The following is a 17,102-nucleotide window of genomic DNA, read 5'->3' as shown; positions in this document are numbered from 1 at the left end:
GAGCTCTTGTAAGGCAGGCCTGGTGGTGACAGAGTCTCTCAGCATTTGCTTGTCTGTAAAGGATTTTATTTCTCCTTCACTTAACGAAGCTTAGTTTGGCTGGATATGAAATTCTGGGTTGAAAATTCTTTTAAGAATGTTGAGGCTGGGTGCGGTGGCTCACACGCCTGTAATCCCAGCACTTTGGGAGGCCGAGGCAGGTGGATCACGAGGTCAGGAGTTCAAGACCAGCCTGGCCAAGATGTTGAAACCCCATCTCTACTAAAAATACAAAAATTACCCAGGTGTGGTGGCAGGCGCCTGTAATCCCAGCTACTCGTGAGGCTGAGAGAATTGCTTGAACCCATTGAACCCAGGAGGCAGAGGTTGCAGTGAGCCGAGATTCTGACAGAGTGAGACTCCGTCACATACACAAAAAAAGAATGTTGAATATTGGTCCCCACTCTCTTGTGGCTTGTAGGGTTTCTGCAGAGAGATCCGCTGTTAGTCTGATGGGCTTCCCTTTGTGGGTAACCTGATCTTTTCTCTCTGACTGCCCTTAACATTTTTTCCTTCATTTCAACCTTAGTGAATCTCATGATTATGTGTCTTGGGGTTGCTCTTCTCGAGGAGTACTTTGTGGTGTTCTCTGTATTTCCTGAATTTGAATGTTGGCCTATCTTGCTAGGTTGGGGAAGTTCTCTTGGATCATATCCTGAAGAGTGTTTTCCAACTTGGTTCCATTCTCCCTGTCACTTTGAGGTACACCAGTCAAACGTAGGTTTGGTCTTTTCACGTAGTCCCATATTTCTTGGAGACTTTGTTCGTTCCTTTTAATTCTTTTTTCTCTAATTTTGTCTTCCCACTTTATTTCATTAAACTGATCTTCAGTCTCTGATGTCCTTTCTTCTGCTTGATCCATTCAGCTATTGATACTTACATATGCTTCACGAAGTTCTCATGCTGTGTTTTTCAGCTCCATCGGGTCATTTATGTTCTTCTCTAAACTGGTTGTTCTAGTTAGCAATTCCTCTAACCTTTTTTCAACGTTCTTAGCTTCCTTGCATTGGGTTAGAACATGCTCCTTTAGCTCGGAGAAGTTTGTTATTACCCACCTTCTGAAGCCTACTTCTGTCAATTCATCAAACTCATTCTCCATCCAGTTTTGTTCCCTTGCTGGCAAGGGGTTGTGATCCTTTGGAGGAGAAGAGGAGTTCTGGTTTTTGGAATTTTCAGCCTTTTTGCAGTGTTTTTTCCTTATCTTCATGGATTTATCTACCTTTGGTCTTTGATGTTGGTGACGTTTGGATGTGGTATATGTGTGGACGCCCATTTTATTGATGTTGATGCTATCCCTTTCTGTTTGTTAGTTTTCCTTCTAACAGTCAGGCCTCTCTGCAGCAGGTCTGCTGGAGTTTGCTGGAGGTCCACTCCAGACCCTGTTTGCCTGTGTATCACCAGTGAAGGCTGCAGAATAGCAAAGATTGCTACCTTTTCCTTTCTCTGGAAGCTCCGTCCCAGAAGGGCACCCACCAGATGCCAGCTGGAGCTCTCCTGTGCGAGGTGTCTGTCAACCCCTTCTGTGAGGTATCTCCCAGTCAGGAGGCATGGGGGTCAGGGACCCACTTGAGGAGGCAGTGTGTCCCTTAGCAGAGTCCGAGTGCTGTGCTGGGAGGTCTGCTGCTCTCTTCAGAGCCAGCAGGCAGGAACGTTTAAGTCTGCTGAAGCTGCACCCACAGCCGCCCATTCCCCCAGGTGCTCTGTCCCAGGGAGATGGGAGTTTTATCTATAAGCCCCTGACTGGGGCTGCTGCCTTTCTTTCAGAGATGCCCTGCCCAGAGAGGAGGAATCTAGAGAGGCAGTCTGGCTACAGCAGCTTTGCTGAGCTGCGGTGGGCTCTGCCCAGTTCAGACTTCCCAGTGGCTTTGTTTACACTGTGAGGGGAAAATCACCTACTCAAGCCTCAGTCATGGCAGATGCCCCTCCCCCTACCAAGCTGGAGCGTCCCAGGTCAACTTCAGACTGCTGTGCTGGCAGTGAGAATTTCTAGCCAGTGCATCTTCGTCTGAAGGGCCCCGTGGGGGTGGGATCTGCTGAACTAGACCACTTGGCTCCCTGGCTTCAGCCCCCTTTCCAGAGGAATGAACAGTTCTGTCTCGCTGGCGTTCCAGCACCACTAGGGTATGAAAAAAAACTTCTGCAGGTAGCTCAGTGTCTGCCCAAATGGCCACCAGTTTTATGCTTGAAACCCAGGTCCCTGGTGGTGTAGGCACCCGAGGGAATCTCCTGGTCTGCGGGTTGTGAAGACCATGGGAAAAGTGTAGTATCTGGGCCGGAATGCACCGTCCCTCATGGCTTCCCTTGGCTAGGGGAGGGAGTTCCCCGACCCCTTGAGCTTCCCAAGTGAGGTGACCCTCCACCCTGCTCCTACTCGTCCTCCGTGGGCTGTACCCACTGTCTAACCAGTCCCAGTGAAATGAGCCGGGTACCTCAGTTAGAAATGCAGAAATCACCTGCGTTCTGCCTTGATCTCATGGGGAGCTGCAGACTGGAGCTGTTCCTATTCAGCCATCTTGCCCAGGAATCAACCGATTGGTGTTAATTCTTTACATGTTTAGTAGAATTCACCAGTGAAGCCATGTGATCCAGAGCCTTTCTTTGTTGAGAAGTTCTGGATTCTTTTTTTAATCTCCTTGCTAGTTTTAGGCCTATTCTGATTTTCTTTGGCTTCTTTATGCGGTTTTGATTGTGTGTTTCTAGGAATTTGTCCATTTCCTCTAGGTTGTCAGTTTGTTGGCATACAGTTGTTCTTAGTATTCGCTTATGATTCTTTTTATATACGTAAGATCTGTAGTAATGTCTCCAGTTGCATTTCTGATTTTAATAATTTGAGATTTTTGTTCTTAATAATTCTAGCCAAAGGTTTGTCAGTCTTGTTGATTTGTTCAAAGAACCAAGTTTTGGGTTTTTGCTCTTTTTCTGTTTTCTATTTTTTTTATTGTCACTCTGATCTTTATTATTTTGTTACTTCTGCTAGCTTTGGATTTAGTTTGTCTTCTTTCTCTAGTTCTTTAAGGTATAAAGTTAAGCTGTTGATCTAAGTTGTTTCTTCTTTTTTAACGTAGGCATTTACAGGTGTAAATTTCCCTTTTACTGCTGCTTTTACTACTCCCCATAAGTTTTGGCATGTTTTGGGTTTCATTTGCTCAAGGTATCTTATAATTTCCTGTGGATTTCTTTTTTGAAATCACAGCTTTAAAAGTTGTGTAAGAGTGTGTAGTTTAATTTACACAGACTTGTGAATTTTTTCATTTTCCTTCAGTTGTTGATATCTAGTTTCATTCCATTTTGATTTGAAAATAAATTTTATATTTCAGTCGTTTAAAATATATCAAGACTTGCTTTGTGGCTGAACATACGTAGTCTATTCTAGAGACTGTCTGATGCGTAATTGAGAAAAATGTGTATTCTGTTATTGGGTGGAATTTTCTGTATATGTTAGGTGCATTTGGTCTATAGTGGTGTTCAGGTCCTTTATTTTCTTATTGATGTTCTGCCTGGTCATTCTATCCTTTATTGAATGTGGGGTGTTGAAGTCTCCAATTACTATTATACAAGTGTCTACTTCTCCCATCAGTTCTGTCAATGTTCATTTCGTATATTTTAGGGCTCCTTTGTTTTTAGTCCATATATGTTTATAATTGTTATATCTTGTGGGTGAATTGACCCTTTTATCAATATACCATGTCCTTTTTTATCCAAGACTAGTCTTGCCACCCCCCAACTGTCTTTTAGCAACTATTTGCATGAAATATCTTTGCCCATCCTTTTACTTTCAACTTTTTTATATCTTTAAAGTGAGTGTCCTATAGGCAGCATATAATTGGATCTTGTTTTTTCCCATCAATTCTGCAATCTCTTCTTTTGATTGGAGAGTTTATTTATGTTTAATTGCTGATGAGGAAGGTTCTGTCACTTTGCTACTTGTTTTCTGTGTGTCTATAGCTTTGTTGTCTCTTCCTCCATTACTGCCTTCTTTTCTTTAATTGATTTTTTTTTGTAGTGACAAGTTTTGATTCCCTTTGCATTTCCTTTTGTGTATATTTTATAGATATGTTCTTGTGGTTACCATGGAGATTGTGTTTTTATGAACTGCTTAAGTTTTTAAAAGTTATCTTCACTATTTGGTAAGCATGTGGGAAGTTTTTCTTATTAAAGGTTGTAGCTCATACACAGACAACCACCACAACTTAAAAGTGGAGAAATTTTGAAGACAGATTTTAGGATTCTTCTTTGGGTTCCTAGGCCAGGCACAGCGGCTCATACATGTAATTCCAGCTTTTGTGAGGCGAGGTGGGTGGATCGCTTGAGCTCAGGAGTTTGAGACCAGCCTGCCTAGCCAACATGGTGAAACCCCATCTCTACTAAAAATACAAAAATTAGCTGGGCGTGGTGGTATGCGCCACTCAGGAGACTGAGATGGGAGGATCACTTGAGCCCAGGAGGCAGAGGTTGGAGTGTGCTAATATTGCACCACTGCACTCCAGCCTGGGTGACAGAGCAAGACACCATCTCAAAAAATAAATGGCTGGGCGCGGTGGCTCATGCTTGTAATCCCAGCACTTTGGGAGTCCAAGGCGGGCTGATCATGAGGTCAAGGAGATTGAGACCATCCTGGCTAACACAGTGAAACCCTGTCTCTACTAAAAATACAAAAACTTAGCCAGGCATGGTGGCGGGAGCCTGTAGTCCCAGCTACTCGGTAGGCTGAGGCAGGAGAATGGCGTGAACCCGAGAGGCGGAGCTTGCAGTGAGCCAAGGTTGCGCCACTGCACTCCAGCCTGGGTGACAGAGCGAGACTCCGTCTCTAAATAAATAAATAAATAAATAAATAAATAAAACCTTCCTTTAGGTTCCTGAAAAATCAAGTGAATAAATTCCCACCAGGAAAAACTGTTTCTGCTATATTTCTTTGCTTTTCTATCTCCTTAAACTCCTCAGCCAGTTAGCTAAGGATTTTAAAAAAAAATCGAAGTGATATATCAGTACTTCCTAATTTTTTTTTATTTTGCGTATCATAAGTGCAGATCATATTACCAGTAGCTTTGGCAAAATCTACTTTCCAAAATACCATCATTTTTTTACTTAAATTTGAATGGCCCTTAACTTTAATCTACATTTGGGCAGGGCTAGTTAGCCTCTCCCAACTGTCTGTTTCCTCAGATTCATCTCCTGTATGAAGAAAAATACCATTTTAAGACACATATGAACTGCCCAGATATAGTTGAGTTTGTATGTTCACATCACATATATTTTAAAATTATAAGTGGTATATCTTATCTATTGTCATGAAAAGAAACAAATATTTTAGCCTTTATATCCTGACTGATGAATATGGTGTAATGGTAAGCTGTATGATTTGTGCAAATACAGAGTTTGTAAATACAAAAGTGTAACAATAAGATATCAGATATTTTTGACAAATTTGAAAATTAATAGTTTTTCTCAATCTTGTAATTTCAAAGCATTATATTATTCCATGGATTCTGTATTAAAATCATGACTGTTTATGACCATATACAGGCTTTCTTATAGCTGAACTCTTCTATCTAGAATTTTAAAGGTCTTCATGAGATGCCAAATGGTCAATTGGGTTATGAAGCCAATTTGGTCAACCAGCCTTCCTACCTGCTTTCCATGCATTTCTTTGGCATTTGTCATGTGAGGTACTGTGTTTGATGCTAGGAAGATACAAACATGCATGGAACAGTACCTGCCCTAAAGGGTTTTCCAGTCAGTTAGGTAAGGTGACATACACAAATAGTGACAGTGTAGGATTGACCGTGACAAAGACCCTTTGAGACATAAAACAAAGTGTTCTCCTGTTAAAAATCCAAGTTCCTTCAAACAGGCAGCATCAATTACGGAGGAGGTGGTCTTTGAGTGCAGGTCCTTTGAGTGTGTCCTTGAGAGTAGATATATTTTGAAGGTAGAAATGTTCATTGAGGCTGTTATTTTAGACAGAAGCAATAATGAGCAAAGCATTGAAGCAGAGCTAAGGTGGGCCACAAGAAGTGTGGTAGAGGGAGTGGCAGAGAAAGAAGGCAGGAAAGGTAGATTAAAACTAGATGAAGCCCTTTGAAAAAAATCAAAGGGAAAATGTAGACTCATCTTACAGGCATCGGAGAGTTGGCACTATAAAGTAACATCTTTAGCGCTGTGCATGGATATGAGTTAAGAGTTTACTTCCATAGTCACAGCGGGAAGCCATGGAGGTCTGAACCTAAGCAGGGGCAGTGAGGACAAAGAAGAGTGGGAAATGGAATCTACAGGATTCAATGACCCGTTCAATGAAGGCTAAAAGAATGAGTCAGTCACCTACAATTTTGAGTCTGACTGACTTGGAAAATGAAAACTGAACAGACAAGATGGGGAAAGTGTCATGTTTTGGACATGGTGAGCTCCTTGGGCAGCTGGAAATGTAGGGAGCTCACGGTGGCATTTGCTGAGAGTGAACTTTGCTGCTGCCGCTTCCTTCACCAGGGAGAGAACCTGAGCATGTTTCTAAAACCTTTTAAATTTGAGAACTTTTCAAACTTAAAAACTATACAGAGGCTATTTCACTATGTCAAATAACTATAAATCAGTGCTTTATACAAAGATGTAGCTAACAAGAAAGGCTTTTAGCCTCCTTATTTTTCCCTCGGTTTCTGTGCACCCGTGCTGTCCAGTCCAGTGTCCGCCAGCCACCTGCAGCCTCTGAGCACTTGTAACATGGCCCGTCTAAACCGACATGTGCTATCATTATAAAAATGCCTCCCAGATGTCAGAGGCTTGGTATGAAATAAAGAATGTAAAGTATCCCTCTAACAGTATTTTATGCTATATGTTAAAATGAGAATGTTTTGGAAATTGTTTCAGGGCTTCCAACAGCATCCCCATGTTAGGTGCCTTGCTGGAAGGACTCTAGAACCCAGCATTTATTTGTACTGCACTCACAGCTGGGATGGATGACAACAAAAGGGAGCTGCCAGGGAGAGGCTGCCAGGGTCTGGACCGATCCTTGCACAGGTCCACATACCGCGTCCTTTCCATGAGGGGCATTCTGAGTATGCCTGTTTCTCCAACAACAGCAAATGGGCATGGGCTGGACACAGTGGCTTACGCCTGTAATCCCAGCTCTTTGGGAGGCCAGGGTGGGAGGATTGCCTGAGACCAGCCTGGGCAACATAATGGGACAACATCTCTACAAAAAAAAAAAAAACGAAAACAGTTTTAAATGAGTTGGGCATGGTGGTGCACACCTGTGGTTCCAGCTACTCTGGAGGCTGAGACAGGAGGATCACTTGAGCCCAGGAGGTTGAGGCTGCAGTGAGCTGTGAATCATGCCACTGCATTCCAGCCTGGGCAACAGAGCGAGACTCTGTCTCCAAAAAAAAATAAAAATGCAGTAGCACATATGCAGTGTTTCTGCCCAGAGAAGCCCATTAGAGACTCAGCACCCAAGTTTCTTATCAGGGTCTGGTCACATAGGAACCCTCTGCTTTGCATATATCAAAATTTCAGACTCTCAGCAGGAAAGCAAGTATTTGGCATAAATGACATCTTTTATGCAAAGTCTAGGTACAATGAAGTACCCTTATCTGTTAGGGAATGGATGGCACCCAAGGGCCAGTCTTGCATGCAGAACCTTTCAAAGGTAGCACCCTCAGGCCTGCTATAATGTTAACTCTTTCTGCACAAATATGTTGGGTTAAATTATATAAGTCAAATTAATTCCACCAATTTCTTTTTTACTTTTTAATGTGGCTACTTGCTCACATTTTTTACTCACATATTTATTTTGGGCAGCACTGGTCTATATCCATGATGAGAAATTCTTCTCTAATGTGTTTTAGTTAAGTTATTTTCTCTATATACACTAATTTTTTTTTGTTAATACAAATCTGATAATTAAACAGGTGAAAAGCTTCCCTCAAGTGATATCTTTATATTAACTAATCACCAAATGTAAGAATAAGTTTAAATTGTAAGGCTGCAATAGATTTAACTTCATATCCCAAATTTAGCTTTATTACCCAAGAACAAGAAGAAAGCCGCCCCTTCGGAAAAATTGTGTGTGATTAAAATAAGGGATTTAACAGAATTTTTTAAAAACAAGAGCCAGCTTGAAAAACCTCCATTTGGAAAGCAAATTTCAGAGCTCCAGTTAGTAAATTTTTTCATGCTTATCATTAATTCAAATTATTGAACTATTTCTTTTGTTCTCCTCTAAGCTGTGATTTGTAGTTGTTACGATTTCACCCATGGAAACAATTAGTATTTCAGAAGAGGTTTATATAAATGGGCTAATTCTGCGTGAGAGATTCAGTTCATGCCTACCCATTGTACATTGCAGATATAACTGAAATAGAATAATTTTGCTAAAATGGATGATACAGAATAGCAATCAGGATATATTTGGCTTCTTCCCAGGCACTGAATACTAATATATACCTCACTCTTTAAGAAAGAAACGGTTTTAGGAAAATAATTTCTAGGACTAGAACTGTGAAAGCAACAGCAGATATTTTTGTTAGAATAAACCCGCAATATGATTTTCGGTGACACACTGCCTGCAGGCCCCCTGCAGGCTTTGCTGAAGGACAGCCATCCTTCAGCATCATAGCCACATCTCATTGAAATTGGCGGGGGGGGGACACAAAATCGCAGCCCTTCCCTTCCTTTCCACACCATGACCCAGCAGTGAGGAACGGCAGTAGGTAGAGAGTTCTCAGGCTATAAGTGGAGTTCATAACTGGCACTATTTTTGCTGTCTTTTATTTATATAAAGACTTGTAGTTCAATCATTTTATTATTTGACTTGAAGCATACCATTAAAATCCCATATCAATAACTGATGCTTGATTGTTATTTCCACTAGCCATGCTTAACCAGTGAAAAGCCATAAAGGTTAATGTAGGTGTAATTATTAATATAACTCACATTTCAATGAAACAAAAGCTGACAGTATCAGTGCTGTTTTCTAATTACTTTGAATAATATGGAGAGCAGCTGTAAAGAATTTATAATAAAAACTGAAGACATTTTCCTCTCACTGCTCAATCAGTGATGAACATGGAGTGGTAAACCTGTCTTTAAGGCCACCTTTGATGTTATAAAGAGCCATCAAAGCGGGGGGTCACATAATGTTATGTAGATAAACCTTAAAAACCAATGGTAATTTTATTCATGAAATCCGAATGCCAAGGATCCACAGTGCTGTTTATTACCTTATTCAGCCTGTCTTGAAAATGGCTTATCTTTCGTACATCCCCTTTTTGTGAACTAGATAAAATAGGTAGTAGAATTAGAACATAATATACAATTATATTGTATGTAATAGAATTACTGTGTGGTATATAAATAAACTCCAGTTTGTAGAAATGAGGAAATCAAAAATGCTATATGTTTCTCTTGGCCGTTTTTAAATATTTTTCAGTGCCCCGATTTGTATGATACAGCTTTATGTTATCTATGACAAACCCAAGTAAGTGCACTAGCTAATTTTGTAGCTAATTTGTAAAGTGAATAAAACACCACCATACACTCCCCAGCCCTCAATATGATGGCATGTTTGTGTAACTGCTACCTGTTGTCTTTCCGATGAGCCTTGGAACCATCAGTGTTATCTAAGAACCATGAAGTAATTATTTCCGTGGTTTTAGTGATACCATTTTGATAGGTTAGCAGTCTCTGGATAAATTACTTGTTAGATATATACATCATTTGAACTTAAATCTAAAACAGAAGTATCATGATTGAGACCACTGATTGCATAGTCTCATCAAATTTTGGAACCAGAAGTCTGAGATACACTGTATTCCATCCCCTTCATTTTAAAAGAGGAAACCGAGGCCCAAGGAGGTTAAATACCTTAGAATGTGGATTAACTGGTAATAGAAACCATTTTTATTGATTACTAGCCCATTGTTTTTTTCTGCTTTCTGCTGCATGGTGCTGTTTCCCAAGTTCCTTCACAGTTCTTAGCTATTGTGGACTCTTCAGTCATGTCAGCCACCAAGGGATTGTCATACTTGAACTGCAGCGGCTGAGTACTCCACAGGTGAACAAGCTTAACAGTTTAGTGTGAAGACTGTTGAACTGTATGTAGAGAAAGAAGTCTAAACTCAACTGCAGGTTGGCTTACAGTGAGGAGCGGGAAGGGATAAACGAACCCTAGTTCATAATGACTATAGATTTTTAACCTGTTGTACTGAAACTTGGGTGAATAATACCGTTTAGGGCATTCTGCTTAAAGAGAGATTATGATCATACTCTTAATAGCAAAGCAATTTTGGATATTCACTGTGGACCTACATTTGTCAGATTATGTTTTGGAGTTATCTAGGTACCTAATAAATGCCTGTTTTTCCAGCCCATGTTCACAGCCCATTGAGAAATAGACAAAGTGGGTAAGGCAGATGAATGAAAAAATGTCAGTTTTATTACTGATAATGTAGTGCAATTGGAGAATGTGGTCAGATATTCCAGACTTCCTATGACTGCACGCTAAAGAGTCTTCTCTTTGGAGGGGAAAAAAATAATGCTTATGGCTGTTTTTAAAATTACGTTTATTATATATTTATTAAGAGAAAGATAATATTTAGAAAAAAATCTCATTAGTCAAGTAAAATTTTACTCTATCTTGAAAAACCTTCTGAAAACAATATAAAAAATATTTGAGATATGTCAGTATAACATAGAGCAATATTCGATTCTCCCTCCTTGGTGTAGCAAATATTTTCTGAAAATCAAAAGTACAGAATCTTTTGGGCAGGAAATACATTTTGTCCAATTATAATTTTAGAAGTCAAAATTGTTAAGGTTTTTGGACCAGGCACAGTGGCTCACGCCTATAATCCCAACACTTTGGGAGGCTGAGGCAGGCAGATCACTTAAGGTCAGGAGTTCGAGACCAGCCTGGCCAACATGGTTAAACCCTGTCTCCACTAAAAATACACAAATTAGCTGGGCATGGTGACACGTGCCTGTAGTCCCAGCTACTCGGGGAGGCTGAGGCAGGAGAATTGCTTGAACCTGGGAGGCAGAGGTTGCAGTGAGCTGCGATCATGCCACTGCACTCCAGCCTGGGCAACAGAGACTCCATCTCCAAAAAAAAGAAAAAAAAAATTGCTAAGGTTTTTGGGCTTCTATCGTACTGAATGGGAAAATAATAAGCTGCCTCACTTCTTGACTTTCATATGTTTTGTTTGTTTCTTTACACTGAAATACTTAATACTACTCTATTGGAATTCTGCCTCCAAGCCAGGAGTTTATTTCCTCACAGAAGTAAGCACACTGACTAATAATCATCCATTCTAACAAAGGTTTACATACACAAGGGGAGGTGCCAAGTAGAGGAGTATGTGGAGTGTGATAGGAACACACAGGAGCGACTGGCTACCCCAGAGAAGCAAGGGGATTTTCACAGATGGTAACATTTGAGATGATACTGAAAGATGAGTAGGTGGCCGCCACAAAGAGAAAGAAGGAGCCATTCCAGGCTGAAAGAACAACTTATACAAGTAGGAAATTACATGGTATATATTCCATATACCTTTAGTGTCCTTAAGAAAATTTTTTTGAATCCAGAAGAGTGGATTTTTTTATTATGGGTAAAATATGCGTAACAAAATATATTATTTTAGCCATTTTAAGTATACAGTTCAGTAGCATTAAGTACATTCACATTATTGTGCAACCATTACCACTATCCATATTCAGAAAGTTTTTGTCTTCCCAAACTGAAACTCTGTACCCATTAAACATCATCTCCCCATTCCTCCCTCTTTTTGGACCCTGGTAACCTCTATTCTACTTTCTGTATCTATGAATTTGCCTCTTCTAGGCACCTCAATAAGTGGAATCATACAATATTTCTCATACAATAATTAATATGTAATTATAGGGCTTGGCACGGTGGCTCACACCTGTAATCCCAGCACTTTGGGAGGCCGAGGCAGGCAGATCACGGGGTCAGGAGTTCAAGACCAGCCTGGCCAACATAGTGAAAACCCGTCTCTGCTGAAAATACAAAAATTAGCCAGGCATGGCTCGTGCCTCTAGTCCCAGCTACTCGGGAGGCTGACGCAGGAGGATCACTTGAACCCAGGAGGTGGAGGTTGCAGTGAGCCAAGATCACACCACTGCACTCCAGCCTGGCGACAGAGCGAGACTCCATCTCAAAGAAAAAAAAAATTTAATTATAAATAATTATGCTAAGTGAAATATGTGGCTTTGTCCGTGGTGTATGCATCATAATTTCATTTCTTTTTATGACCGAATCACATTCCATTGTCTTGTGGATGCTACATTGTTTATCCATCCACCCATCAATGGGCATTTTGTTTGTTCCCACCTTCTGGCTGTTGTGCATAATGCTGCTGTGAACATTGGTATGTGAGTAACTGAGTTCCTGGTTTCAGTTCTTTGGAGTAGGTAGCTAAAAGTAAAATTGCTGGATCATAAGGTAATTCTATCTTTAACTTTTTGAGGAGCCTCCAGATAATTTGCCACAATGACTGCACCGTTTTACATTCTCACCCTCAGTACAGAAGGGTTCCAGTGTCTCCACATCCTTGCCAACATTGTCTTTCAAAGTTTTGAAAAAAAAAATCTACCAGACTCTATACTGGTTCCATAAGAACCATTGAAAATACATTCATTATCATTACATTAAAAGTGACCTTTTGGGGCCTAGCATAAGAAAAAGTTTGAATGAGCCAGCATCAGAGAATATTGACGTTTGTCTTATTGTTTGAATAGTACAGAATTTATTCATGGAAAGGCCTTTGCGGTAAGAAAGTACTCTTATAAAGTCAGATTTGTAATGTATGAAATAAATCAAAATCAGGTGGTATGCCTGCTCTTCGCAACACTGTTTTCTCTTCCTGCAGCTCCCTGCACAAGCAGCACTTTCTTTTGCCATAGCAACATGTGCATCAATAATTCTTTAGTCTGTAATGGTGTCCAAAATTGTGCATACCCTTGGGATGAAAATCATTGTAAAGGTGAGTTTGATGTAAAGGCCAACCTTTTTGAGAAAAGAGTGGCTATTGCCCTTCATTAAGAACTTAAAATGTTATTTTCTACAACAGTGCTTAGCATAGCTGCTTTTTTTTGTTGTTTGAGACGGAGTCCTGCTCTGTCGCCCAGGCTGGAGTACAGTGGCACAATCTCAGCTCACTGCAAGCTCTGCCTCCCAGGTTCACGCCATTCTCCTGCCTTAGCCTCCCAAGTAGCTGGGACTACAGGTGCCTGCCACCACGCCCAGCTAATTTTTTGGTATTTTTAGTAGAGACGGGGTTTCACTGTGTTAGCCAGGATGGTCTCGATCTCCTGACCTCGTGATCCACCCGCCTCGGCCTCCCAAAGTGCTGGGATTACAGGCATGAGCCACCGCGCCTGGCCTAGCATAGCTGCTTTGACAGAAATGGAAACATATAAATGTTCTTTTAAATGGATCATAGACCTGGGATGTGGTGAAAAGCATAATCTAAACAAAAGCATTTTTTGTCTACAAACTGTTAAGTTCTAAAACATATTGTGGCCAGGCGCAGTGGTTTACACCTGTAATCCCAGCACTTTGGGAGGCTGAGGCAGGTGGATCACCTGAGGTCAGGAGTTTGAGACCAACCTGGCTAACATGGTGAAACCCCGTTTCTACTAAAAACACAAAAAAATTAGCTAGGCGTGGTGGCACATGCCTTTAATCCCAGCTACTCGGGAGGCTGAGGCAGGAGAATCGCTTGAACTTGGCAGGCGGAGGTTGCAGTATGCCGAGATCGCACCATTGCACTCCAGCTTGGACAACAAAAGTGAAAAACTCCGTCTCATCCAAAAAAAAAAAAAAGTATATCGTGGTATGCCTTGCCCTTATTTTGTTACTGTTGTTGAAGTTTGTCATTTGTATTGTAAACATACCTTATTTAGTTGTCAAAATAATTTAGAGGTTAGCCTGAAGTATGTGGAAACACTATTTAATAAAAATCAACTTGCAGATTCCATCTTACAACACAAAAACAGAAACATTCTATGAACTGCTTTTTTTATTTTATAACATTTCCTATGCTGTATTCCCAGTGTGTACTCATTGAAAGATAAATGCAGCTTGCGGTAATGGTTGAATGTCTGCAAGCTGGTTGTCAGATCACTGTGTAAGAACTAAAGGTGATCTTCCTTTTATCCTGTAAGACAGCAGTCCCCAACCTTTTTGGCATCAAGGACTGGTTTCATGGAAGACAATTTTTTCACAGAACAGGGGTGGGGCAGGGGGGTTGGTTTCAGGATGATTTAAGCACGTTACATTTATTGGGCACTTTATTATTATTACATTGTAATATATAATGAAATAATCATACAAGTCACCATAACACAGAATCAGTGGGAGCCCTGAGCTTGTTTTCCTTCAACTAGACAGTCCCATCTGGGGGTGATGAGAGACAGTGACAGATCATCAGGCATTAGATTCTCCTAAGGAGCTCACAGCCTGTATCCCTCACATGCACTTGGTCTTCTGTCGTACTGAATGGGAAAATAATAAGCTGCCTCACTTCTTGACTTTCATATGTTTTGTTTGTTTCTTTACACTGAAGTACTTAATACTACTCTATTGGACTTCTGCCTCCAAGCCAGGAGTTTATTTCCTAACAGAAGTAAGCACACTGACTAATAATAATCCATTATTATTATCCATAATAGGGCTCCTGCTCCTGTGAGAATCTAATGCCACTGCTGATCTGACAGGAGGCAGTGCTGCGGGTAATGCGAGTGATGGGGAGCAGCAGCAAATACAGATGCAGCTTCACTCGCTCACTCGCAGCTCACCTCCTGCAGTGAGACCCAGGGGTCAAGGAACCCTGCTGAAAGAGTTCAATAAATACCTTACTGTGGAAAGGGGATCTAATCTGATATGGCTGTCGTAAATACTTGACATGAAGTGTTTTCAGTTAATCATTCAAAAACAGTAGGTCATGATAATATACTGGATGGGTTAGTCTGATGATGTTAGTTTGCTCTCCCTGGGGTCATCAGTAGATGTGGGTACACCTGAACACAGCAGTTGGTCAAACCTACCATAAAGCAGAAAGCTAAACTTGATAGAACAAGAGTATTTATTTGGCGTAGTCTATATTTGTGTATTTGATTTGATTTGCAGAATGTATGCATTTATGTGTCTTCTGAAGAAAGAGACCAAGAACTTTATCTTCTGTAATCTATCTATCAGTACTGCGATTGGTAACTTTAACCAGAAATTATAATAGGGTTGTTTTATTTGTTTAAAAACCTACTTGTAAATTGCATTGTCTGTAGTATATTTGGCCCAAGTATTCTGTTTTACCTAAAAATACCTTACTGATTTGTACCAGGATTCATATTAATGTATTTTGAAAACTTAACGTTTCTCATTTTCTTTCTACAGAAAAGAAAAAAGCAGGAGTATTTGAACAAATCACTAAGACTCATGGGACAATTATTGGCGTTACTTCAGGGATTGTCTTGGTCCTTCTCATTATTTCTATTTTAGTACAAGTGAAACAGCCTCGAAAAAAGGTCATGGCTTGCAAAACTGCTTTTAATAAAACCGGGTTCCAAGAAGTGTTTGATCCTCCTCATTATGAACTGTTTTCACTAAGGGACAAAGAGATTTCTGCAGACCTGGCAGACTTGTCGGAAGAATTGGACAACTACCAGAAGATGCGGCGCTCCTCCACCGCCTCCCGCTGCATTCACGACCACCACTGTGGGTCGCAGGCCTCCAGCGTCAAACAAAGCAGGACCAACCTCAGTTCCATGGAACTTCCTTTCCGAAATGACTTTGCACAACCACAGCCAATGAAAACATTTAATAGCACCTTCAAGAAAAGTAGTTACACTTTCAAACAGGGACATGAGTGCCCTGAGCAGGCCCTGGAAGACCGAGTAATGGAGGAGATTCCCTGTGAAATTTATGTCAGGGGGCGAGAAGATTCTGCACAAGCATCCATATCCATTGACTTCTAATATTCTGCTAACGGTGATGTGAATTCTTAAGTGTGTACGTACGCAGCCTCCAGGGCACCATACTGTTTCCAGCAACCAACCCTTTTCTCCCATCACAACTACGAAGACCTTGATTTACCATTAACCTATTGTATGGTGATGTTTTTATTCTCTCAGGCAGTCTATATATGTTAAACCAATCAAGGAACTTACTCTATTCAGTGGAAACAATAATCATCTTTATTGCTTGGTGTCATTTATAGGAAGCACTGCCAGTTAAAGAGCATTGGAAGAGGTGGTTGGATGGAGCCAGGCTCAGGCTGCCTATTCGTTTTAGCAACAAGAAGACTGCTCTTGACTGATACAGCTCTGTCAATATTTTGATGCCACAATAAACTTTAAGATTTTTCTTTACATTTATTTTTCCTTTCTCTAAATTTAATTTGTTTTGTAAGCCTATAATTTTACCATTTCATTTTCTTACATAAATACAAGTGGTTAATGTACCACATACTTCAATATAGGCATTTGTTCTTGAATGTGTCAAAATACAGCTAGTTACTGTGCCAATTAAGACCCAGTTGTATTTCATCCATCTGTTTCTTCTTGGCTAATCTCTGTACTTCTGCCTTTTAATTACTGGGCCCTTATTCCTTATTTTCTGTGAGAAATAATAGATGATACGATTTATTACCTTTCAATTGTATTTTTCTCAGTTATACTAGAAATCCTGGGATATATGTACCATTGCCAGCTATGACTAAAACTTTAAAAAAGATAAAAATTTCTAGCAAGCCTTTGAAGTTTACCAAGTATAGTCACATTCAGTGACAGCCCATTCATTCCAGTAAACAGAGTCATTTCATTCACTTTGGGAGAGGCCTATAATTACATTTATTTGCAGTGTTTCTCTTCGCTAGATTGTTACATAGCTCCCATTCTATTGGTTTTGCTTACCCCATATGGTAACCAAGGTTAGATGCCAGTTAAAATTCCTTAGAAATTGAATGAGCCTTGAGATTGCTTCTTACCTGGGACACGACATTTTTCTAGCTCTTATCAAGAATAACAACTTCCACTTTTTTTTAAACTGCACTTTT

General features: G+C 40.4%; 1 protein-coding gene across 2 annotated transcripts in view; it reads left to right on the top strand.

The window, feature by feature from the left end:
* The window catches only part of NETO2 (neuropilin and tolloid like 2), a 60,086-nt gene extending 43,565 nt beyond the window's left edge, over nucleotides 1–16,521 (top strand). The window contains exons 8-9 of one of the 2 annotated variants that reach the window (XM_054452895.2): nucleotides 12,918–13,031; nucleotides 15,443–16,521. In XM_054452895.2, coding sequence (XP_054308870.1) covers nucleotides 12,918–13,031; nucleotides 15,443–16,023 — 695 coding nt within the window. In that variant the 3' untranslated portion in view covers nucleotides 16,024–16,521. The remainder of the gene's footprint in view (nucleotides 1–12,917; nucleotides 13,032–15,442) is intronic. The other variant, XM_054452897.2, reaches the window with a different exon arrangement.
* Nucleotides 16,522–17,102: the final 581 nt, after the last annotated feature.

This window comes from Pongo pygmaeus, chromosome 18 (genome assembly GCF_028885625.2).
Source record: "Pongo pygmaeus isolate AG05252 chromosome 18, NHGRI_mPonPyg2-v2.0_pri, whole genome shotgun sequence".
In the NCBI taxonomy this organism is placed as follows: Eukaryota; Metazoa; Chordata; class Mammalia; order Primates; family Hominidae; genus Pongo; species Pongo pygmaeus.
This window is presented reverse-complemented; position numbering and strand designations above follow the sequence as displayed.